This window comes from Syngnathoides biaculeatus, chromosome 7 (assembly GCF_019802595.1).
Source record: "Syngnathoides biaculeatus isolate LvHL_M chromosome 7, ASM1980259v1, whole genome shotgun sequence".
Classification (NCBI taxonomy): domain Eukaryota; kingdom Metazoa; phylum Chordata; class Actinopteri; order Syngnathiformes; family Syngnathidae; genus Syngnathoides; species Syngnathoides biaculeatus.
In genome coordinates this window covers 4,834,979-4,859,837 of record NC_084646.1, presented here as the reverse complement: position 1 = coordinate 4,859,837, position 24,859 = coordinate 4,834,979, and the positions used below count along the sequence as shown (strand labels likewise).

General features: G+C 40.6%; 2 protein-coding genes across 2 annotated transcripts in view; one reads left to right on the top strand and one right to left on the bottom strand.

Moving 5' to 3' along the window:
* xpr1a (xenotropic and polytropic retrovirus receptor 1a) overlaps nucleotides 1–6,297 on the bottom strand; it is an 82,694-nt gene extending 76,397 nt beyond the window's left edge. Inside the window, exon 1 of the mRNA XM_061824443.1 lies at nucleotides 5,631–6,297. Within this exon, the coding sequence (XP_061680427.1) occupies nucleotides 5,631–5,699 (69 nt within the window). The 5' untranslated portion in view covers nucleotides 5,700–6,297. The remainder of the gene's footprint in view (nucleotides 1–5,630) is intronic.
* A 1,193-nt stretch (nucleotides 6,298–7,490) lies between these two features.
* acbd6 (acyl-CoA binding domain containing 6) overlaps nucleotides 7,491–24,859 on the top strand; it is a 36,577-nt gene continuing 19,208 nt past the window's right edge. Inside the window, exons 1-6 of the mRNA XM_061824969.1 lie at nucleotides 7,491–8,197; nucleotides 8,320–8,384; nucleotides 8,682–8,778; nucleotides 12,675–12,751; nucleotides 19,007–19,112; nucleotides 20,525–20,614. Coding sequence (XP_061680953.1) covers nucleotides 7,919–8,197; nucleotides 8,320–8,384; nucleotides 8,682–8,778; nucleotides 12,675–12,751; nucleotides 19,007–19,112; nucleotides 20,525–20,614 — 714 coding nt within the window. The 5' untranslated portion in view covers nucleotides 7,491–7,918. The remainder of the gene's footprint in view (nucleotides 8,198–8,319; nucleotides 8,385–8,681; nucleotides 8,779–12,674; nucleotides 12,752–19,006; nucleotides 19,113–20,524; nucleotides 20,615–24,859) is intronic.

The following is a 24,859-nucleotide window of genomic DNA, read 5'->3' as shown; positions in this document are numbered from 1 at the left end:
CAAAATAGATTGAGTTAATTTATGCATGGACAATAGTTTGTATCGAAGTGTATGAATGTACTTGTATTCTCTTACACGCTGTTTACATTCCATAATTATATTTCCTATATCCACTATTGCTGATATGACTGAAATTTCCCAATTATCTAACAATTACAGGTTATCTTCTATTACAAGTATTTACTTTTAATAAAACTATATGTTTAACCTAACACCATAACTCAAATGTCTCTAGTGACGTACTCATTTTCAATTCAGTGACCATGAATTAATTTACATTTATATCTCTCACCACAGGTGTACGGTGCGCAACTGGTTAGCACATCTGTCTCACAATTCTGAGATACCGGGTTCAAATCCGGCTTTGCCTGTGTAAAGTTTCAATGTTTTTTCCACTGCGTGGGTTTTCTCCAGATACTTCAGTTTCCTCCCACATTCCAATACCATGCATGGTAGGTTGACTGAAGACCCTAATTTCCTCGTAGGTGTGCATATGATTATTTGTCCGTATGTGCCCTGCGATTGGCTGGCAACTAATTCAGGGTGTAGTCCACCTCCCGCCCAGATCAGCGCCAGCACACCCACAACCCAAGTGAGGCGAAGCGGTACGGAAAATGGATATTATGGATATTGGCTTGTTATTCTGTTGTTCACGGTTAGTTATGTACTCTCTCGTATAATGCTGTTTCAGACAGATCTATGTGACAAGTGTACTCTATGACCCAATCACTTATCACAGAGTTTTGCAACTTCATGACACAACCGCACAGCACTTAGCATCATGCTTTTTCATCTTTTCCTAACCACTCCTCACCCTCCCTTTGTGATAATATAAAGTTTACGTATAAAAAGCATGTAAGAAGTGTAAGTGTAAGTGTAAAATATAACAAAATTAAATAAAAATAATACAATACCTTACCCCTAAGGAGCTTTTGATTCTCTTTTTTTAGACAATTTATTCTACATTTCATTAAATTCATGATGAAATTTTCATCATAGTGGCCGGAAACAGCGCCGTACTGGCCTGTATTGTCAGACGCTGTATTTTCATCCCACCAATATCGGGAACAATCAGCCTTACACAAAAAACGAGTCGGTGTTCAGTGATTTCCATAACAAAACATGTACGTTCCGTAATATGTGGGAGGTCTGCGTTTCAAGAAATGTCAGGGAAAAAAACTAAAACACTGGTATATAAGCCAGACGTGTGTGGCAGTTTAATGCTGCCACGGGAAGTCACTAAAAACAGAGCATGAGAAGATGTGTTATGCAAAGAAACTAACAGCAATGGTCGTGAATGCAAAGAGAGGAATGATGGAGGCATTTGTATGAACTGTATTATTTATGGAGAATTTTCCGGAAAAAGAGTTTCTGCAGGACGACTCCAACATGTGTACACCACCATTGTTGTTAATGTGAGTGTTCACGCACGGTCACATGATAACTGGCACAACCGTGTAGTTGTTTCAGGAAAGATATGTATGCTATAAACACAGCGTTTTGAGATTTATCCACTCTGGGAACTGGCTTTAAAAATAATCTAACTCAGGGTTCCAAAACTGCTGGCTCCATGTGGACACAATGCAGACATGGTAAAAAAAAAAAAAAAAAAAAACAACTTTGGAGATAAACTGTGTTGATGGGCCCTAAATAGGAGCTTGGATTGTTGCCCCGAAATTTCTGCTGTGAACCGCATGAACCAATTCACTGAAGCGTAACCCACTACCAATACTAATCGAGGAATAATACATATTCAAATCCAGTCAGGGCTGGGTTGATGTTCATTAAGGAGGAGGCTTTGCCGTGGTGATGGAAGTGATAAGAAATGGGTGGGGTTAGCCCTTTGGGGAATTGGGATAAACCTGCAGGCCCAATCGGTGTTGAAACCTGGAGACAATAACTAATCCAAGCCTAATGGGGGCCATGGCTCGAAATGACGATGCATTAATGTAATGCATACTTACTGGACATTACATGCCTGAGCGAGACCCAAACACCGCACCCTCTAATCAATTAAATATCAGCGTGGATTTCTATTAATCCTCTGCAACACGTTGCATGACCAACAAATATATTTTAGTGATGATATTCAAGATATTCAAGGTCACACTTGACGAGATGAGAGCGCTTATGAGTTTTGCAGCTCTAAAAGAATCATTTGCATGATTCTAAGCCCGAGTGGATCCCCTGCGAACTTGTGAAGAAGTCAGGGAGGATGGTGAACGAGGACCAGGAGGAGGAGGGGAGACAGGGCAGGTCTGGGACCAGATGTCATCCCAGTGGGGGAGGAACGACTAGGTGAGGATAGAAGGAGGGAGGGTGCTGAGGGAGGGGGGAGCGCTCTCAGCAGTTGCCTTGCCAATGCCTGTTGTCTACATCATGTTCATATTGTTCAAACATGCTGATAAATCACACTTGCACAGAGCATGAAGAATAATACACGTTTTATAAGTAATTTACACAACATCCGTAAGTCTTTCTCAAATTGGTAGCGGCCAAAGCTCTACATCACACATATTGGAATAATTCCCGCCCTTGCTTGAAATGCAAATATCATCACTCTGCTGGTTTGAATTGTAAACGTGAGCCTTCACATCCACCCTCTACCGCCTCCTCATCATTAGCATCACCATTATTGAAGGTTACATGCGTGATTAGACTAGCGGTAAATGCATAAACGGCCTTGCTCGCCCACGCGGAGCGTGCATGCGCACGCATGCAGGGACGAATGCATGTACATGCACATACATCAAGGCAGACAATCTGTTGTTGTCTCATAGCCCCAAAAAGTTGAAAGTGGGCCACTTGTAGTTTAAAAAGTATTACTATACATTTTTTTCTACCGAATGAGGTGTCCAATAAATGGATATTTGAATTCCAGTCACCATATCTTAATTTCTCTCTCTGTTCTTAGCTAGTAGTTCAGGGGCCGGGAACCTATGGCTCGCGAGCCATACCTGGCTCTTTTCTGTCGTGCAGAGGTGTGTCCTGGTGGGGATGCCGTAGTTAGGTTTGGGAGGCAACGCAAATGACGTAGAGACAGTTTGGCTTAGTGGGTTGCCGTAGTTTTTGCGTGGTAGTCAATGTCCAGATGTGCAGAATGGTCTAACACTGATCGTGTCGGAACAACTAATTAAGGATCTGCTTTTGACAAAGGTCCCTGAAAGAAAGAAAATATGAGGAGTACCGAAGTTTTCGACAAGAATGGACAGCCTCTGTGGAGATGGAGGGTTCTGTTGTGTGTTAAAATTCACAGATGGGGAGTATGCCAAAGCATTTTTACTCGACGTTGCCAATCAACATTTTGCCAACTTCGCGTACAGACAAGATAATCAAACGAAATAAAAGACGTGCCTTTGACGGCAAGAACTGTTCACCATCCTACCAGAATGATGGAAAATCAAATTGAATTATGTTCACGATTAATGGATAAAAATCTCAATGCCTGCGTCAAGGAACCAGGAAGCACCCGAAGTCGCATTAATGGCTCAGAAGTACTTTTGTCCACCTGTATTTAGTTTTTTTATAGACTGCATGGCTCTTTTGAAATTACGTTTTAAAATAGTTGGCATCTATGGCTCTCTCAGTCGAAAAGGTTCCCGACCCCTGTTAGCCTCTAGAGTGGACTTCAGATGCATGCTCTCCATACCAAACAAGTCTTTTACATAGCGGTTCATACCTAAAATCCCTCAGGATCCAGCTCACACCTAATTAGACCATCACTCAATTGGATTGTCAATGGTGCTGTGTTGGGATGTGGATCTAAAGCTGTGATATTTAGTGGAACAGCGACTCTGCTAGTGCCTTCCTATCAGCATTGAGAACACCGTGGTCAATCTGAATAGACACAATAGTGAGGAGGAGATTGAAAACTGGGTCACAGGTTCATCAATCCAACTGCTACATAAAGGAGTATATTTAAATCAGTCCATGTCAATACAGAAAAATTATAATTTTTTATTTTTTTTTTTTTACACAAACCACCCAAAATAGCACTGGAATATTTAAATGTGAGAACTAGAGTTACGGTTAAAAAGGCGTGACACTGGAATAATGAGTCAGTGAACAGGTCACAGCAATCACGTGGACTGCAGAGCGTGGGGACAATGACACATATTGACAAATACGTGTGGAATGGGGTGATAAATATACACTGTCTATATTTTTGCATTGTTTGTTTCCTGCATGGAGGCTGTTGGATCGTTTATGCAGCATATGCAAGTTTCTCACTGCCTTGCAATAGGAATCATTGGAAATCTATCACTCTGAGGACGAATGCAAATGGCAATGACTTTTCTAAATAACTCAACAAAGTTTGTCACGCTGAACATGATGTCTGGAATATATATGCAGTACGTACATAGTTCATGAAACCTTATCACACTTATGTGATAGATCACAGTTATTATGCTTATATTATATATAGCTATTAAAATAATTTGCAATAAGTAAGGCAAAGTGAATTGTACAGATTTAAATGATGGACAATTACCAAAAAAAAAAAAAAAGGAGTGTAGATCTATCCATCGCCATCCATCTCAAGTCAAGTGAGTGCTAAAATGGAGGGCGGGAATGTAAAATGGCAGTGTGAACATACATTTGTCCTTTGGCTCGCTCCACAGATTACTATATTGCAGAGTCCACAGAAAAATGGCAAATAGCCCTAGTAATGTAGTTAATCTGTTTTTATCTCCGTGTGTTCAACACATATATATAGTATTACACATTTGCACACCTGTCGAAGTGTCACCAAAACATGATTTTGTCACGCAGTCAGCATACAACATCCGAAAGAAGACACAGATTCAACTATCCACTGTTAACAATTATGCAACTCAATGACAAGGTGGTGTTTCCAAAATAAAACAAGTGCAAAAAGCCTTCCCTCCTGTAGGCCACTGAGCAGGGTCTTTGTCTATAATTCATAGAGTTAAATGGAATGGGGCTGTCAGTGCACGTTTCCACCGAAGCTCGAAATGCAAAGCCGGCCAGAAGCACAATAACAAAGCACTTCTTAATAAAAACAAAACAAGCTACACTGACCATGTTTCCAAAGACATATCTGCAACCAGACAAAGAAACTTTAGAGCCACTAATGCACCCTTTCAATAAATCTGGATCTATCAATATTGCTGAAGTACAAACAAAGGAAGAGGGTGTGTGGATTTTAGAAAAATACACAATTGAAATAAATGTCGTGTTCAGGAAAATAAAAAGTATCAATTGACACCCTTTATAACAATTGGCCTAAAACAAAATAATAACGGAGAGTACATGGCATTTTTTAATTGATTTTAAGCATTTGATTTTGGTTTTAGTAAACACAAAAAACGGCAAATGATTGATTAATTATTCATCGTGCACAGTGCAATACAATAAATCATTGAATACTGTTAATTGCAAGTGTTATTAAGTGAATGAACGTTGTCACCCAACAGTAATAAAGCTAAATGATACGTCAATTAGACTTCCATTCTGATTTTTTTTTTTTTTTAATACCTTTGGGAGACTGACATTTTTGTTTTGGTTTGTTTGCTTGTTTGTTTACAACTGCCAAAACCACAAAATAGAAGCGGAAATTGTCCTTTGGGGGGCAGAAAAGTTACACACGTGAACAAAATCCTCGTTACCTCATATTGAAGGTACTGCTTTCTCCACTCTGGAGTGATGTGGGACGAAAGGTGCTCGGCGAATTTCATAGTTGCGGGATGCCAAGATTCCACGAAGTGATATTAAATACAAGCCCGGCTCCTCTTCTCTTCCGCGACGACGCCACTTTTATGTCCGTCAACTTGCTGCTGGCTCATGCGGCGGGGACGTCACCCCGAGGCGGCCCGCTTCACTCCACTGCTCGCCGAGCCGGACCCGTCCCGTCCCACATTCTACTAAACTACTGTACCGCTCGCCGCTAGCCGTCTCACCCGGGAAGGTTGGCGTTCGGTTCGGCAGCAGTCCGACCAACAGGCTTGCGAGAACGTGTCTCGGTGACTTTGCTCTGTCCCTCGCCGAGAGTGTGTGTGTCGGTGGACTAGCGTTCGGTCCGCCATCAGTGACGTACTTGCGTCATAGAGGGCGAGCTGTCAGCTGCCACCGTTTGGTCCTCCCGCTGCTACTTCCGTCTTCTACCTGCACCTTAACCACTAACACATGTTAATCGTTTGAGAACGTTTACGCGTATAACATTAACTTGCCGAACGACGTTTATAGTTATTTTGGGAGTAAAGTACTGCGCTACTAATATTACTTTGTATAAGACTTCCGGTTTTCTGGCCAGAGAGCCGTTAGCTCAGAGAATACGGTGTAGTAGGCGTGGCTAACTGGGTTTTCTTTTTTATTTGGCCAATCGGGCGGTTATGGTTGAATATCATAAATTCTGCCTAGCAACAAGTAGCCTTGTGGCTTGTGAGCCTTGCAGCGGGGCTCACCTGCAACCTTTTTTTTTTTTTTGAACTGAGAACTACATATCATATTGGGTGAATTATGCAAAAGGCCTGGAAGTAAATCCATGCTGTCAGATTCGAACCTCAATTATTAAGTGCGCTGTTTTACAATCAAAATATTCAGTGTACTTTTCAGCTTCACAAATCCAACATTCATCTGCAAATTCAACATTCACTGTCAAGCATTCAATGTACTCTATTCAGATGCAAATTCAACATTCAGTGTTAAATATTCAATTTATTCAGCCGCAAATTCAACATAGAGTATCAAATATTCAACGTATTCAATCTCAAACTCAACACTGAGTGTATACTTCAATAGCTACACGGTATCATGTGACCAGTGCCTTACGGCAGTGTTTGAGAGCTTGTTTAACTGAATATAAAGATGAAGATCATCTTGCAGGAAGCCATCATTTATTCTGTTGTATGAATAACAATAGAGGGAAATACAGGTTCAATGTACCTTTTCCGTCTTTTTCCATAAGATGGAAGAACACTTGATTTGTCTGTACATCACTGGAATAAATAGATTAAAAACATAAAGTATGTTATTATTAATAATAATTTGTAAGTAATGTTCTTTCTTACAAATGAAGTGAAATGGAATAGTTTCCTGCGGCAGCACTAATTCTCTCTCAAGATAGGCTAAATTCACTTTATTTTTGGATTGTTTTTATTGGTGATTTTTAAATGCATTGAAATAACTGTATTGCAGAAATATATAATAATACCATGAATCACTTAATTACAACAGTATTTTTGTTCAATCATACAGTCACAGCATCACCAGCAAATTGTTGGACACACAACAGAATGAAACACAACGCTAGGAATTGTTATGTATGATCATCCCAATAAGATGTCGCATACAACTTTTCTAAAGTAAATAAAAAAATCTAAATGAGTGGTCGGTTTACAAACAGCTAAACTGTCTTGCTTTTAAAACATTACCAATTGCTTTTTTAATGGTTTACGAGTTCAAAACAGTTGACATCAAGTGGGTCGAATTAACGGGTCATGTCGTCATTGAATCAATAGCAACATCTGGCGGACATCTTGCTCTCGTGCAGTTTCTTTCAAACCGGTTGTAGTTAGTCGATTTACGAGATATCAGAATAATCTGTTTTTGAAAGCTAATATTGAAAAAGATTGCATACGTAAACGGTTTTTATGATTTTCTTGTTGTAGGGAAACACGGAGTCGCTTTCTCATGGAAAGACAACAGAGCCAAAATTAGGCGGTATAATTATTCCTGGTCCCTGTTGTAGTCGGTGGTATTAATTGATCGGACCGATGACGGCCCGAACGCGGAAATGAAGCCGACTGTCAATATTATTCATTCTCACGGTTTTTAAACGAAACAACATTTCACACATTCGACTAAAATTAGCGGGTCTCCTACTTTGTGTTATCATTTCATAACTTCCCATCGATCCCACGCCACAAATCGGTCCCTTTAGCAACAAGAAAAATCAATGGCTTCCAGGTCGCCGTCGTCCTCTCCGGACACCGCGACGGGTTCAGGTACCGACCCGGCCCGGCCAGACACCGGGGAGCCCCTTGGTGGAGCGGGTTCAGACTCGGACTCGGACTTGGGTTTGGGTAAATTTGATTACAGCGCCATGGAGGCGGGGGACCGCCTGGAGGGTGAAGAACTGGTGCAGGAGTTTGAGTCTGCCGCCGACCGCGTTGGAGATCTGGTACAAACGGCCAGTAGAGACCAGCTACTGTATCTGTATGCGCGGTACAAACAGGTGAGTAATGTTCTGTGGCAAGTAAAGCTCTTATTCACTAGCACCGTGTCGGAACCAAACACTGATTTATCGTCACGCATTATTAAGTTGAGGTGGTGTCCAATTTTAAAATGTGCTTTTAGGTCAAAGTTGGAAAATGCAATACTCAAAAGCCAGGCTTCTTCGACTTTGAAGGACAGAGGAAATGGTATGTAGCTTCCCTCTCCCCCTTCCCCTCAATTCTCTGTCTCTGAAACACAGCTAGGCGGTTGTTTATTTTCATCTTTTAGAAGTATTTCTATAAACTCCATCCCCCAATTGCTTGCTCATGTCGAATAATTTATTCTTTAGAAGTATGTCCCTCATAGAATAAAAGCTGCTTAGACCAAATCATTTGTCTTTCTCTACCAAAATTCCCCTCAGGGAATGCAACATTTAAAAAAAAAACCCCACTCACACAGTATTGATTAAATTATATAAAAGATCATCCGAATTTTCATTTCAGGCAAGCGTGGAAGCAACTTGGGGACATGGACGCAGAGCAGGCAATGCAGGAATACATTTCTTGTGTCAACATCTTAGACCCTGAAGGCAGCCAGAAGGTAATAATATCACGTCATCAACTGTACCCGTTATCCTCACTAGGGTTGCGGGCATGCCAGGATCTTTCCCAACTATCTTCGGGCTTCACCGACCCTGAACTGGTCACATTCGCACCTACGAGTAATTTGGAGTCTTTAATCAACCTACCATGCATGTTTTTGGGATGTGGGAGGAATACCAGAGCACTCTGAGAATGCAGGCACAGGAGAACATAAATCCATACAGGCAGCGCTGGGATTTCAACGCAGGTCGTAAAAAATGTGAGGCAGATGTGCTAATAATTCTTCCGCCATGCCGCCAGTAATAATAGTCCATCTCTACATTTTCTATACCGCTTATCCTCATTTGGGTCGCAGACATGCTGGAGTGTATCCGAGCTATCTTTGGGCAAGAGGTTGGGTAGACTTTGAACTGGTTGCCAAACAACCATTCACACTCATATTCCCACCTACGGGCAATTTAGAGTCTTCACTCAACCTACTGTGCATATTTTTGGAGATGTGGGAGGAAACCGGAGTACCTGGAGAAAACCCACGCAGGCACAGGAAGAGCATGCAAACTCCACACCGGCGGTCCTGGGATTTGAACCCAGTCCTCAGAACTATGAGGCAGATGTTCTAATCAGTCATCGGCTTATAAATATCCATCCATCCTTTTTCTTTGCCGCTTATCCTCACAAGGGTCACGCGGAGTGCTGGAGGCTATCCCAGCTGTCAACGGGCAGGAGGCGGGGTACACCCTGAACCGGTTCCCAGCCAATCGCAGGGCACTATAGAGGCGAACTGCCGCACTCACAGTCACACCTAGTGGCAATTTAGAGTGTCCAATTAATGTTGCATGTTTTTGGGATATGGGAGGAAACCTAAGTGCCCAGAGCAAACCCACGCAGGCACGGGGAGAACATGCAAACTCCACACAAGCGGGTCCGGGATTGGACCTAGGACCTCAGAACTGTGAGGCCAACCAGCTGCCCACCGTGCCGCCCATTCCAAACTAAATAATGTCATAAATAATCACAGCACCCTTGCCTGACTCCTTCAACATAAGTTGCTGTCAAATATTACCAACTAGGACATAATTTCAAATAAAACAGTGAAAAGCGTTAAACATGTTTTAAGTCATAATCAGTGTTAGTCATGTTTACTTTACAAAAAAGGAAAAGTACAGTTACTGATGATGTAAGTCATGGTGTCAAACTCGTGGCTCATGGGCCAGATCTGGGCTGCCACATGATTTTATGTGGCCCACGAAGCCAAATCTAGTGTCAATTGCCATGATTTTTGTAAAAATCTACCAAAATTTCAAATTGTCATACATCATAAATGATAAAAGTTGAGATATTACAAGCATTTTTGTGTTACTAAACATGAATAGTTGAAAAACACATCACCCTTGATTTCTGATTCGAAGACAAGTTCATAAATTGAAGATGTAAATATGATGAGATGATTAAATATTTTTGTTCCACAGTCATCACGGTCCTCTGAGGGGAAACAGGAACAACAATGTAGCCCGTGAGAAAAATGAGTTTGACACCCCTGATGTAGGTGTAGCGGTACAGTCTCTTACCTTCAGCACAGACAGTGAGGATTCAGTTTCAACTTCCTACTCCGAGATGGGGTGAATCAGAATCAGCTTTGATGCCCAAGTCTGTCTCAATCTAACTTTCACCAATTCCTTTGGATTAGACTCTTGCTTCCCAGAGCCCGAAACGGGATAGGCGGTATTAATAAATGGAAGTTCAATGAAGGATGACTGATTGTGATGCAATGCAGTGTAGTTACCTTTAGAGAGCAGTCTTACTTCATCTCTTTTAAAATGCGTGATGTAATAGGCATCCCTCACTCTTGATATTAATAGTTTTTGGAATGGTGCATCATGCAATAAGTTACAGACCCGACCGACCCTGTCAGATTGCAATGTGACACAATTGTTTCTGCTGTGACAGGAGATATTGTGTTGCCATGGAGAGGCTGTCTTTGCAGAATGTGTGTGAGCGTGTATATATATATATATATATATATATATATATAAACTGGGTTAATGGTCCTCATTCTTTCCATTGTTTACATACCTTCGACCTCCAAGGGGAGCGAGAGGGTATAATTGCTGACTGTGCTTCACCGACGCACAATACCAAGCAGGCAGTCGAGAGCACCGCTCGCAAACTCACCAACCTTAAAAGAAGCTTATTGTATTACTGTCGCACGGACACGATTTTGGAAGCGCGTTAAATAAGTAGCGTATAGAGAGAAAAACAGGGAAGAGAATAATAGGCTAAAGTCGACCTTTGTTCCCGCCTCAATTGTTGAGGAGATACTGCCTTGATATTAGATTATGCTGCAGGGGACCAGGGACAGCGCATCAGCGAATATTCTGTTTTACAAGTGGATTAGTTTGTCCCAAAAGTGCACACACCGTTGTTTCACTTATCATGTTCCTCCCCCACTTTTCCCATTTTTTATGAAATCTGATTTCTGTTTCTTTTTAAGTCAGGTTTAGTCACTGAAGAATAGGCTGGGGTTGGAAGGAAACACAAATTTAATGATCAATTCCATTAAAGAGATAACTCAGTTGGGCGCAGACCTCCTCAAGGCCAAACTGGTGGATTAGAATCTTTTGTACCGGCGTCGTGCATATGGCTGAATTTTATGAGGATGCAGTAGATGCATTAGTCACAAACACATTAGGGAATTGTGGCGTAATACCTGCACCTGTTATCCACATCCAAACAAAAACGAAACCGGTTTTCTGCCTGGCCCACCCCTTTGCAAAATTTTTGTGGAATTGTAGAACATTAAGCCTCCTCTCCCCTAGTGGAATTTAGACTAGCATCTTTAAAACCTCCCCTGAAGTTGCTCGTACTCCCAGAGGAGTAATGCTTAGTCAAACTTTGAAAAACATTGGTTGAAGTAATTTTTGTATTTCTACTTATGTTACTTATTACCAAATTCTTTACTAGCAGAAGATTTAAAAAGTTACAGCAAGGCTTCATAGCGTATGTTTATTGCCCCAGTGGTGATTTTTGTATTATTGATAAGGTAATGTCTGAAGCCTTTGTTGGATTATTCTATTTTTGAATGCATCAGAAGTCAAATTGTCACTAAATTATGTATTTATAGGGAATCACGGCAGTTTTGGATAAACTTGTTCATATGTCAAGACAGGCCCTGAACAAGAGCTGCAAAATTAATTGAATTTTAATCATGATTGCAATTTTGGTTGCCACAGTTAAATTAGCCTAATAGTCTGCAATTTTTTCAGATGGCCTGACCAGAGTTAAAAAAAAATGTCAGAAGTAAAAATGGAGGAAAAGGACAACGGTTGAGTTCTTTGCAGATTGTGACTGTGCACAACTGACAAAGCAGAACAGAAACATAGCCGTCATTGACAATTCACTATTTTAACAGGGGTTTTCAAATGAAAAGTCAATGCTTACTATGTTAATAACAATGTTATTAACATCCATGGTATTGCATTTTATGCATTTTCTATGTTCGCTTTTATTAGTTAGCCAGCCATGATTGCACTTTTCCCAATCATTTTATTCAGCTAGCCCTCGGTAAAGTAGAAGTTTTTAGTTTTACCCAACATTTATTTTTCATTACTTTCTATTCTTTCTTCTTTTGTAGAGAATCATTTTGCACTGAAAACTGTTACATCCTGTTTATTGAAAATTCATACAATTAAAAAAGTATTTTTGACAAACAGAAGAATTTGATCAAAATAATTACGCTTATTAATTTGGCCATAATTGTGCCGCCCAAGCCTGACTTTTGTCTTTAAGCAGGACAAGTGCAAAGACTTTGTCCCGATTGGGATTGTCCAATTCTGAGTAGTGCAACAATGTGATTCCTTCATTTCAACCTTAGCGTCTGTGATGTGTGTGTGACAGGAGAACCGAGGAGCAGAGAGACGAACGGCTTTCGGCGGCGCAGCGGTCAGCTCTTTGTACCAAGAAGAGACGATCAGGTAGTAGAATTACCAATACACAAAACGACTACCAAATGTATTACAATGCTTTCTGAAACTCTCTGCTCTTCGACAAAAGATTAAAAGTCAGGAGGATAGTCGGCAAATCCCGCAGCAGCCACATCACCCTGGTCCTAGGCGGTCTTTGTTAACCACCGGTCCTTGTGCTTTGCTTGATTACATTCAACAGAGCGTAACATACACTCCTGATTTATGTTAATGGAATATTTTCTCCTATTTCCTCATGCCTGACAGACTTAGTCAAGCTTAAAGACCTCATTTTCCTTCCAAATAGAAAAAAGAGCTCTTTTGGCAATTGAAATGAGATGTGAGAGTCCTGCAGGTTTCCTTCCAAATAATTGGTATGCACAGTCTTTGGAGATCCCGGTCAGTGTCTCCACTCTTTAATTATGTTGGGGTTGAATGAAGGGTGGGCGTGATGAAGATGCGGTGGGCACAGCAGGGGCACGTGGACACATTCCCAGAACCCCGACTACCCTCAGAGGTAACAACCGTGCCCCTGTGCTGCCGCGATACAATCTCCACGAATGCGTTCGAATCCATGCAGAACTCGCCAAAACTGTCACACTGACTGCTCTGCTGCATTCCAATTTCGTTTTTGCTCATAAACACAAGCACATTAAACGCACGCCCTTCAATATTCAACAGCTATGCACCTGTCAGAGTTAATTGCATTGATCACTGCTTACCTCACCCTAAAGATGTCTAATTGTGTGTATTGATAAAAGCGGGACTGATTTGCAATATCGCTACGTTACAGAGTGTAACACACAATCAGTGTGTGATTGAGAAGTCTTTAAGTGCCACAGTTGTAATCCCCTCGAGAGAACATGCTGATCAACACAAGGAGCTTTGTAGCACGGACCCTTTGACAGAAGCAGGTGCTGAGTTCTTTCACTTCTTATTCTCATTGCTTCCTTATTGTGTGTCTGTTTGTACAGTGCCGTGAAAAGGTATTTGCACGCCCTCCTGATTTTTTTTTCTATCACACGCAAAGGAATCAAATCGTCAAACCAATTTTAATATCACTCAGAAACAACCCAAGGAAATACAAAATGCAGTTTTCAAGTGACAATTCAATTTATTTAGGCCTCCCAAAAATCCAAACTTTTCTGACCCACTGTGGGGAAAAAATGTAATTGCCACCCCTTCTTAAATATATTCAATTTCACAAGCCGAACCCAAACCTGATTATCGCACTACTTTTTTAATCAAGATATCACTGAAATAGAGCACCAAGACCCAATGGATGATTCCACAATCCAAAGAAATTCAAGAAGAAATGAGAAAAAAAAAATGATTGAAATACATCAGTCTGGAAAAGCCAATTTCAAGGCTTTTGGGCTCCAGCGAACCACTGTCAGAGCTATTACCCACAAATGGAGAAAACTGGGAACAGTAGCAACCCTTCCCAAGAGTGGGCGACCAAGTAAAATTACTCCGAGAGAGATGACGACTCATTCCAGAGGTCCCAAAAAAACTTTGAACAACATGGAAAGACTTGCTGACTTCAGTTAACATCAGTGTTCATAACTCTGTCATAAGAAAGACACTGGCCTATAAGGCATCCATGGGAGGGTCCCCTGATGCCAGCAAAGAATACAAAGGTTAGTCTCCCCCCCCAAAAAAAATATCAATGATCCTCAAGACTCTGTGAAGTGACGAGTAAAAATTTAACATTTTGAAAGGTGCGCTACCCATTAAACCTGGTGTAAAAATGGCGCAGCATTTGATAAAAAAAACATTATGCCAACAGTGAAGCATGGTGGTGGCAATGTAATGGACTAGGGTTGCTTTTCTGCCTTAGGGCCAGGAGAACTTTCTGTGATTGATGAAGCAATTAATTCTGCTGTGTACCAGAAAATCCTGAAGGAGAATATCCGGCCATCAGTTCCTGCCCTCAAACTCAGGCGCTCTTGGATCATAGAGCAGGACAACGATCTGAAACACACCAACAAATCCACCTCTGAATGGCTCAAAAGAAACCAAATTATGGTTCTGGAGTGACCAAGTCAAAGTCTGGATTTAAATCCAATTGAGATTGTGTGATGTGACCTTTAACGGGCACTTCATGCTAGAAAACCCTCCAAGAAGACTAGGACAAAATTCTTCCAGATGTGAAAGACTCTTCACCAATTCTCGCCAACCCTTGATTTCAGTTTTTTCTGCCAAGGGTGGCACAACCCATGATTTGGTTTGGATTTTTTTTTTTCGTACCTTAACCCTAACCCTGCATTTTGTATTTCCATGGGTCGTCTCTGAGTGATATTAAAATGAGTGTCAAGATTTGAAACGTAGCCGGCACGGTGAGTCAGCTGGTAAAGTGTGGCCTCACAGTTCTGAGGACCCGGGTTCGATACCGGCCTCGCCTGTGTGGAGTTTGCATTTTTTCCCCGTGCCTGCGTGGGTTCTTCTCTGGGCACTCCAATTTCCTCCCACATCCCCAAAACATGCAAATTGGACACTCTAAATTGCTCCTGGGTGTGATTGTGAGTGCGACAGTTTGTCTCCATGTGCCCTGCGATTGGCTGGCAACCAGTTGAGGATGTACCATGCCTCCTGTCCAGCACTCCTACGACCCTCGTGAGGATAAGCGGCTAAGAAAATGGATGGATTTGAAACCTTTGTGATACATATGCAAAAAAAAAGAAAACTGAAATCAGGAAAGTGTTGAATACTTTTCCTCAGCACTGGATAGCGTGTATACACTTATTTGCTAGCTTCACCACTATGGTCAATTTCATCTGATGGATGAAGGAGATATCTTCCAGTACATCAGACTGGACACACACACTGCACATGAGCAGCTTTTTTTTTTATGACAGGTTAGCTGGTAACGTTCTCAGCATGCATTGCTGTGATGTTGATGTCACACTGCTTACAGGAGCCACATTAATCATTTGTTTGTTCTCTCTATATACTACCACATGGTAGATTACAAACGCATAAGGTGCAGATGTTTTGTCAAACAAAGCTTTATCTATGGCATAAAAGTTCTCAATATATGTGTCCCTGTCTGATCATTGACAAAAGACTGATGAGCTGGGCTATTGATTAGTTGCCAACGGGAGACTGATGGCGGCCACACATCAGGGACAATCTTGCGTAACTGCGGCCACCGGGCGAAGGAAGGAAGTGGGCGTTTCCGAGCGGGGAAATCATGAATATACATTGCGGCGGTAATCACGGATATGTAAATGGGTGAGCTCATACATAACGTTTGGGTGATAAAATTGTAATGAGTTATTCATGATTCACCACAGGCCGATGGGCAAAAAGCCCAGGAAGGGAGGGGAGTGAGATGAGAAAACTTGTTGATAACAATGTAAAAAAAAAAAAAAATTTAACCAAAAACAACTATGTAGACTTAATGTCAATCAACATTTGATCAATTACATATTTTGTCCACAAGTAGTCCACGGGCATGTTCTAAAAATAGCTCACTAGTCCTGGAACATTGTAATCTTCCAGGAATGTCAAAGTGATCATCTGAAAACGTAAAAAAAAAAACAAACGGCAGAAATCTATGGAAATAAATGTTTGCAAATTGATATTGATCTGTTTCCTAATTATTGTGAGAAATTAATGTGATTGGTGCCTTCACATAATCAAATCACATGTTAATAATAATAACGAAGAATTAAAGAGATTAAATTATTTTAGAAGTGAGTTTCAAACTGGAAACCCTTTACATTAGTCAGTAACCAAGACATAGGTCTAAATTTCAAAAATGTTTTGGAGCCTTGGGATACATGAACAAGTTTCGTTTAGTAGTGTTCTGTTTGAGAAGCAAGGAATCCCTGCTGGGGTTCCATCCATATTTTGCTTTCATGATTGGTACAAACAAATATTTCAGGAAGTTTATATGCACATTAAGTCGTGGTGCACTTAATGAATGCGGAGTAGCCAAACACTATTTGTTGTGAAAAGCAATGATTCCGTGGCGCACTAGTATACCATGAGGGATCATCAGTGGAACTGTGGGAAATTATTCAATTTCAATTCATTTATGTAGAAAATATTTTTTTAACTACAGGTATCTTTGTTTATCAATTTATGCAAGATGTGTAGTGTAACAAACAGAACAGTTAAATGCTCGTCGATGGTAGACTGTACAATAAACCTGTTTCCAACTGTTGTCATCTGTACAAAAGAATAAATCATGGCTTCCTGTTAGTAAATCTCCGTTGTGTGCAATTAACAATGCACACATTTTCACACTGAATAAGTAAATCTGTGAGTCGATTATTGTTTACGTTTGGCACTGTGCCGTGAAGGTTCTCGGTCTTAAAATGGGTGACTTGGTTTGATTAAGGTTGGGAAAGAGGTCTAAAGAAGCGCTTTCGATATTATCAAATGGGATTTTTTTTTGTTGAATTTATGGCAATGGTGCAAAGAACCAGAGGCAGTTTAGCCCAAATGCTGTGATCCATTGCAAAAAGTTTGTCTTGTCCTAACAATTCCACATGAACACACCATGGCTTTTACAGTGAGTGGTCATTGATAAAAAAAATATGTGCAGCACCTGTGAGTGAGAAGAATACTGTAAATGTATTGCGAACTCACAGGCCTTCGGCATTGGGTACGCCCACATTACATGCAACTAATATTCAGTACGGAAATTGAATGAATAATTTTAGCTTTAAACGTGAGATAAAATACAAAACTGTGGATTATTATTTTGAAATTGCACGATTTTTAAAATGCAACTTTTGTACAGCTATTTGTTCCCATTCGATTGTACTGGTCTCACAATGAAGTGTCTTTGAACATTGTTCCACTCAGTTAAGCAAAACAGGTTCAGAGACGTTAACAGAACTGAACCAGAAGTACTTGGGATGGAACACTGTGGCTGGTATATGGTGTGAGGAGTGTTTTTGCAGTGTTGCAATGATTTAGACGGAGGGGGGCTGGCGAGGTTTTGGCCTTGGGAATACAGCATTGGGTGTGTGGGCTGTCTGTCACACAATAGAGTACTAAATTCAATTAATTTGAATGGCCGGCAAGAGTAGGAGGGAGGGAAAGGCGTCAAGCTCTAAATGAGATTTCACCCCTTCTCTCCCCCCCTATCACTACCGCCACAGCACCCACCTTCCTTCTCCTACACACCAGCACTCCTCCTTGTCCCCAATGCCAGTAGGTGATTAGAGATGCAGAGATCTAATAAGAGGTGGGACTTTGCCTCTATGTGTGTTTATGTACCCGTTGTACGCCAGTGTTCTCGGGGGGTGCGGCATGTGGTTGTTGCCTGTGCACGAAGCAGACAGGTTATATCTGTTCAGTTGGGGTGATCCTTAAAGTGGTGGAATATAATACAAATACAAGACGATTAAAAAACATGTTGATATTTGCCCTGTTAGCTTTCCCGGAACATTTTATCATTGACGGTGGCACGGTGGATCAGCTGGTAAAGTGTTATCCTCACAGTTCTGAGGTCCAGGTTTCAATCCCAGCCCCGTCTGTGTGGAGTTTGCATGTTCTCCCCGTGCCTGCGTGGGTTTTCTCAGGGCACTCCGGTTTCCTCCCACATCCCAAAAACATGCAATATTAATTGGACACTCGAAATTGCCCCTAGGTGTGCTTGTGAGTGTGGCTGTTTGTCTCGATGTACCCTGCGATTGGCTGGCAACCAGTTCGGGGTGTACCCAGCCTCCTGCCCATTGACAGACCCTCATGAGACTAAGCGGCAAAAGAAAATGGATGGATAGATTTTATCATTGACACTTAAAAAAACAAGTGAATTATCAAAGCATTATTAGCTAATTATTAATTATCATTAGCTTTGTGCTCAAACAAGTCCAAAGTCAACCTCAGTGAGGTAATTTGAAATGTGATTATCATTATTCTAATCGCCATACTTTTTGTGATATTTTGGTTTGGTGATGTTTTGTAAGTTTTTTCAAATGTCAAATGAGTGCCTTGTCTCAATAAAGTTTGGAAACACTGCTTTAGACTGCTGCTCAGCACCTCTGCTTTTTACAACCAAGAGCTACACTCAAAGTCAGACATAATCTCTCAATTTGAATATCTACTCATTTACAGATGATTCAGATCGAGCAGGACCTCGTCATCCCCTAATTCTTGGACCTAATCTGTACCACTCAGCTAATCAATACATTAGTCATTATACCAATCATTACAGACGAGCAGTGAAAAATTAAAACGTTTGAATTTGAGGAGGTAATTCAATGGAAAGTAATTTAACAGTGGGACTCTCTCTTTTTTTGTTGTCAGAGAAGAGGACAAGAACATTTTTGATTACTGCAGAGAAAACAACATCGAGCACATCAGCAACGCCATCAGATCCCAGAAAGTGGACATCAACCTCAAAGATGAAGAGGTAACAAAAAGACCTATATATAGTTTTGACGTCCTGCCATATGATGCACAACATTGGCTACATGTGGCGGATCTTCTTGCTCGTCACTTCAGTTTTTCATGAGGCTGTTTTTTTTTTCAACGCAAACCTAACTGCAGTATTGCCTGAGTAACAGGAGAGGGCAATAGTGAAGTTTCAGATAAGCCTGTAGCGTTACGTTGTACACTTAAATTGGACACCTCCCCATTTTTGTGGAAGTTCTCATTGGAAGAAATATTTCCAAGAGACATACAACTTGTCAGTTTAACGATCTTGCAAATTAAGCTTTAATTATTTTTAAAGGTTATTTTGTGATAATTACAAACAGCCATCCAATACAGTGGACACCGTAGCAGTAATACATCTTTCTCTAAATTTTATACACGAATGTTATAAGGAGAAAAACGCAAGGCACTTTTTGAAGTCAGTCATGCTATTTTGTGTTCAATACTTAACTTTTTAAACTATTATTGGAAACACATTTTCAAGAAGACCCTTTTCACGTAATCCAATCACTCAAACTATAATGAATCGTAAATCTAAGGAATATATGATGGATTTTTTTTAAGGCTGCATTGGGCTATATGTGTATTCCAAAAAGTCAGTCATGTTTCATCACTGTTTAACTTTTCACATTTAACACCAGTCCAGTCTATTCTAGTATATTCGGAGATGTATTTGTAAATTACACGCAATTCTGGAATTTCACCTTAATCTTCAGCACAGAATTATAGACTTGTAAATTCGCTTTTTGTTTTGAACAGAAATGCCCTGATTGATTCATGATAGTCCACTGCAGCCGCTTTAAAGCGCTCCAATTAAGTTACAATGGCCTGCTACTTAACTCTGGTCTTTAGTGATGATGCAAGCATGGTTTAGCATCCACATACCTGAGGAGTGAGGGGAAAGCCTATTGGTATTCTGACTCGTTCCGTAAGTATCCATTCTAACATGCAGCTGTGGTGATCAATATGATTTAAGCAGGAGAATTGGACTAGGAGAGTTTGTTTTACCTAATTGCTCCCATTGAAAAATGAACTTGATCTCAGACCAAAGGAGAGGTGTGCGTGTGTGCGTGCGCACGGGTTTTAACATGATATAGCTGCTGATCTATTGAGTATGGTCACACACAAACACGCATGCGCACACATGCTCACAGCCCAATCAGTCTGACCTACAGACCTGCTTGTTTTTGTTGTAAAGGTCTCATTGTCCACTTTTAAAGAATACAATGGTGCTTTTTTTCTTTTGGTGAAAAGACTGACATATTTTAACTTAAGGTTAAAATATTTGCGTGCACACGGTGCCCAAACAAGCACAACAAAAGAGCTTCCATGTTGTTTGCACACAATTGAAACGTCATCTTGTGCTGAGTGTGGTCCGTGTGTTTGCAGGGCCGTGCTCTCCTGCACTGGGCTTGCGACAGAGGCCACAAAGAACTGGTTTCATTTCTCCTGGAGCACAAAGCAGATATCAACAGCCAGGTAGGCCCTTTTGTAAATGTGACTTGACTTTAGGTGAGTGAGAAAAGAATCCTGAACACCGCTTACGATGATCAATATGAGACACTTTTATCTCGGGATTTCATTTTAGGTTAGCAAAACATCAACACATCAGTAAGCAGAAGTTATCATGGATGGTTTGACTTAGGGAAGAATTTTAATTAAATAATTTTTACTTTATACTGGGGACTGCCTTTTGAGAACCTGTTCTTAGTTGATCAATGAAAATATTAATTAATGATCAAATTATCATACTCTGTTTTTATACTAACAATAGTATTTGTCCTCACTGCCTTGTTAAAAGGAAAACAACTAGAATAGCACTGAGGCGGAGGAACAATTAGAAAGATGGAAGTACGCAGTGGAAAGGAAAGAACAAAGATTAAGCAAAGTAAAACAAAATATATGTGTGTGAATGAGAGGGGCGGAGGAGGAAGAGTGAAGCTCCATTGAGAAGAGATGGCGAGGGTGGACGACTTCAAATACTTGGGGTCAACAGTACAGAGCAATGGAGGGTGTGGTAAAGAAGTGAAGAAACGGGTCCAAACGGGATGGAACAGTTAGCGGAAGGTGTCTGGTGTTCTATGCAACAGAAGTCTTTGCTGTATGAAGGGCAAAGTTTATAAAAAAGTGGTGAGGCCGGCCATGATGTACGGATAAGAGACGGTGGCACTGAAGAAACAACAGGAAGCAGAACTGGAGGTGGCAGAAATGAAGATGTTGAAATTCTCGCTTGGAGTGAGCAGGTTGGCTAGGATTACAAATGAGCTCATTAGAGGGACAGCCAAAGTTGGATGATTTGGAGACATGGTTAGCAATTTGACTTCAGTGGTTTGGACATGTTCAGAGGCGAGAGAGTGAGTATATTGCCAGAAGGGTGCTGAAGATGGAGCTGCCAGGCAAAAGGGTGAGAGGAAGACCAAAGAAAAGCTTGATGGATGTTGTGAGGGAGGACATGAAGACTGTGGGTGTTAGAGAGGATGATGCACGGGATAGGCTTAGATGGAAAAAGATGACAGGCTGTGGCGACCCCTAACAGGACAAGCTGAAAGGAAAAGAAGAACTCAGAACTCCAGCTTGGCCATTCTGCTCTATGTGCTGCTTCTAATAGGTCACTGTCACACTTGGCCCCAATGCAAGTGCTTTGTAATGGCGACAAGTGTAAACATTCACCGAATCAGTCTTTTGTTAATCCTGCTAACACACAACTGACTGGAATCAAAGCAATACCTCTCACTCTTGGGATTTTGTGCTTGGCCGAGGTCACCTTCATGTCGCAGAGTCTGAAGAAATATTGGAGCAATCAAAAGTCCCTTGATCAACAAAACTGTGCCTCTCTACTTGATACCATGAAAGTGTGTGAATTACTTTTGAAGGACATTTAAAGCCATCAATCATGAAAACTGCGCAACACTTCTTACAATCTATGCTGTTTTCTCGCTGTAAAAATACTCTCACGAGTGTGAATGAGCAAATGTCATTGGATTTAGCCCCACGTGCAACCTTAAGTTATATTCTGTCATATTCAGATCCCTATTTCTCTGCTCCCCCCCCCTCACCCCCCAACCGCTGCCCGAAGGTCACCTTTAATTCACTTTGAGCCACAGACAAATCCTCCAGAGCTTCATCAAAAAGAGGTGGTTGGTCACTAGTGTAGCCTTTAGCCTCCCTAAGGTTTAACAACATCCCGGAGGCTTTAGCTCGGACTGTAAGCTGGCTCAGCTGCACATTGGAGAAATTAGTCCTCTGTCTGCCCAGAAGGCACGACACAGCTACCAGGTTGCACACCGAGGCTTTGACCGTAAGGCTGAATCAATTGGAAGTAATCAGGCAAATTGTTTCACGTCGCACAAGCCACATAATCAGGACATTTCACAAATGACTTTGTGTGGTCATACGTGGGGTTTTGTTTCCAGTGATGTGGGTTGGAAGAGTAGGGGATTTGCTGGGAATGGTTTATAAAAAAGACTTAACAGAGGGATAACTATGAAAACATCTCACTGATGATATAGAGCATAATCAAGATAAAACAATAGCTTGTCTTCTGTCCCATTTGGGAAAAACAACATCCATAAATTGCCATGTTTCTTCTTTCACTGAAATCTAAATTGTGGCTCACTCAAATGAAGTGATATTCATATTTGCCCCCGATGATTTTATTTGAGCAGAATATTTTGCATGCTTCACAGATATCTTCTTGCAATTGGCAGAAAGTGCTCATTTGAAACATCCATTAATCTAATGTTCTATTAAAAAAAATATAATCTCTGTTGACCTTTAATCAGACTTGTAAAATAATTTTAGGTTGAAATGCCCTAAACTATACAGGGTGTCCCAATAAATGCGTACATACTTAAAATAATATTTCTAAATTATTTTCCATTATTTGAATTATAATAAACAAGTTTACAATTGTTTAAAGTATGTATATATTGTTTTGGGACACCATGTATATTTCTAAGATATTCTCATTAGTCTTTTTCACCTGGCAGTTGCTATGGTTGGATTTCTCATTAATAAGCCCGATGCAAGCAAGCAAGCTTTGCTCTGATTGGTTTGCTCATCTACTCAATGTAACTGAGTATTATTATTGCAAAGTAACACAATGCACACATTCGTCACACTGCAACATACCTGGCTCTGTTGCGTACATGTTGGCGACAGTCACCATAGTTACGTTAAACATTAGAAATATAGTTCAGTGTTTTTGTAAAACATGTGTGCTTTTAAATGCGCAGTCAGCTTTCTCCGCTCATTCAAAACCAGAAAGGCACGTCCAGTAGTGTGTGAAAGCTTTTCCGATTTTTTTTTTTTACAAATCTATCCTGCACAAAAAGATCCTGAACATACCATAGTTCTGATTCTGAAATGATTGGAAAATTCTCCAAACATAAATTGAAGCCATTGTGCAAAATTTCAGCTTTGCTTTAAACTTTGCACAAGACGCGGCTGCGTCTCAGCAACTTTTCCAGAGATGAGTGGGGTGTGTAGCAACCACGAAATGGCCATGTACTTGAATAATGAGTTAACCTTCACAAATACTGTACACTGAAGTCCGATCTGGTCACTTTTCAACTGTTATCCTTTTATCGTCTTTTGCATTCAGTAGATAGACCCCATATGAAACTAGATCACAGATTCTTTTTAACATATGTTAAGCATATAACAGTAGAAAAAAATGGCTTGTGATGGAAGGGGACCTTTATTTCGGATAGGTGTTCATTATTTGAAAATTAAGCAAGCCATCCACAAAGTACAGATATTCTAGTCACAGTCTTCCTGTATGAGCGGTTTTTCAATATTTGGAACGTGTTAAGTTCCGATGTTTTCACCAAGCATCCACTGTTGTAGCTTTGACTCACAACAATTTGACATCAGGTTTCTTTAACCCTTTCATGGGCAGGGTGGCAATTTTTTTGCCTTATTGAGATAAAAGTCTCCTAACAGCCCACAATCAAGGAAATAACACATATTTTTCATTTATTATATTTTTGGTTAAGTTATATGATAACTTTACTAATTTATAATCTCGTCCCAAAAATGGGACGCTGCCCACGATTGAGTTAAATGATGGATGACAAATACACCGTAATCTGTCAGTTTTCCACTGGCCGGTTTTATTTAAAATGTGTTCTCATTTTATGTCACAACATTACCTTGATTATGGAATAGAAATGCATTTGAACTGTATTTATTTTTTCAAATTTATCCAGTTGTTTCGGTCGAAAAAAGATACTAATGATATTTTAAATCCCCCATTAAGTTAACTAAATACACTCTCAATGTGATTTGGTCCTGTGTATTAAAATCAGTAACAAATGTCAAGTGCGATACAATGTGCTAGACACACCATAAACACATCTACGTACTTCCCTAGTGTACTCTTTTTGTGTGTAAAGAAGCCCTTTTCTCCTAAGTGTTCACGAATTGCTAAAAAGTCACCAGAAACCGTAATTTTAACTCCAAGAACAATCACATTTGGCGCTTTCGAAGTGAATGACTGCAGATAGGACAATATCTCATTAGAGAGAGATTCCAGAAATTAGACAAGCAATGATATTGGAAGTAGATTTATGAGGTGGCTGGGAGAAAAATATAGTTGTTTAAATCATACCACTCCGTCACAATGCCAAATTATCTCATTATTTAAAGCTAGTGGAACGATGTCCTTCTTATTAAAACTTATTTGAACCCCCTTTTTTGTCGTTTTCTTTTTAATCAGAGAAG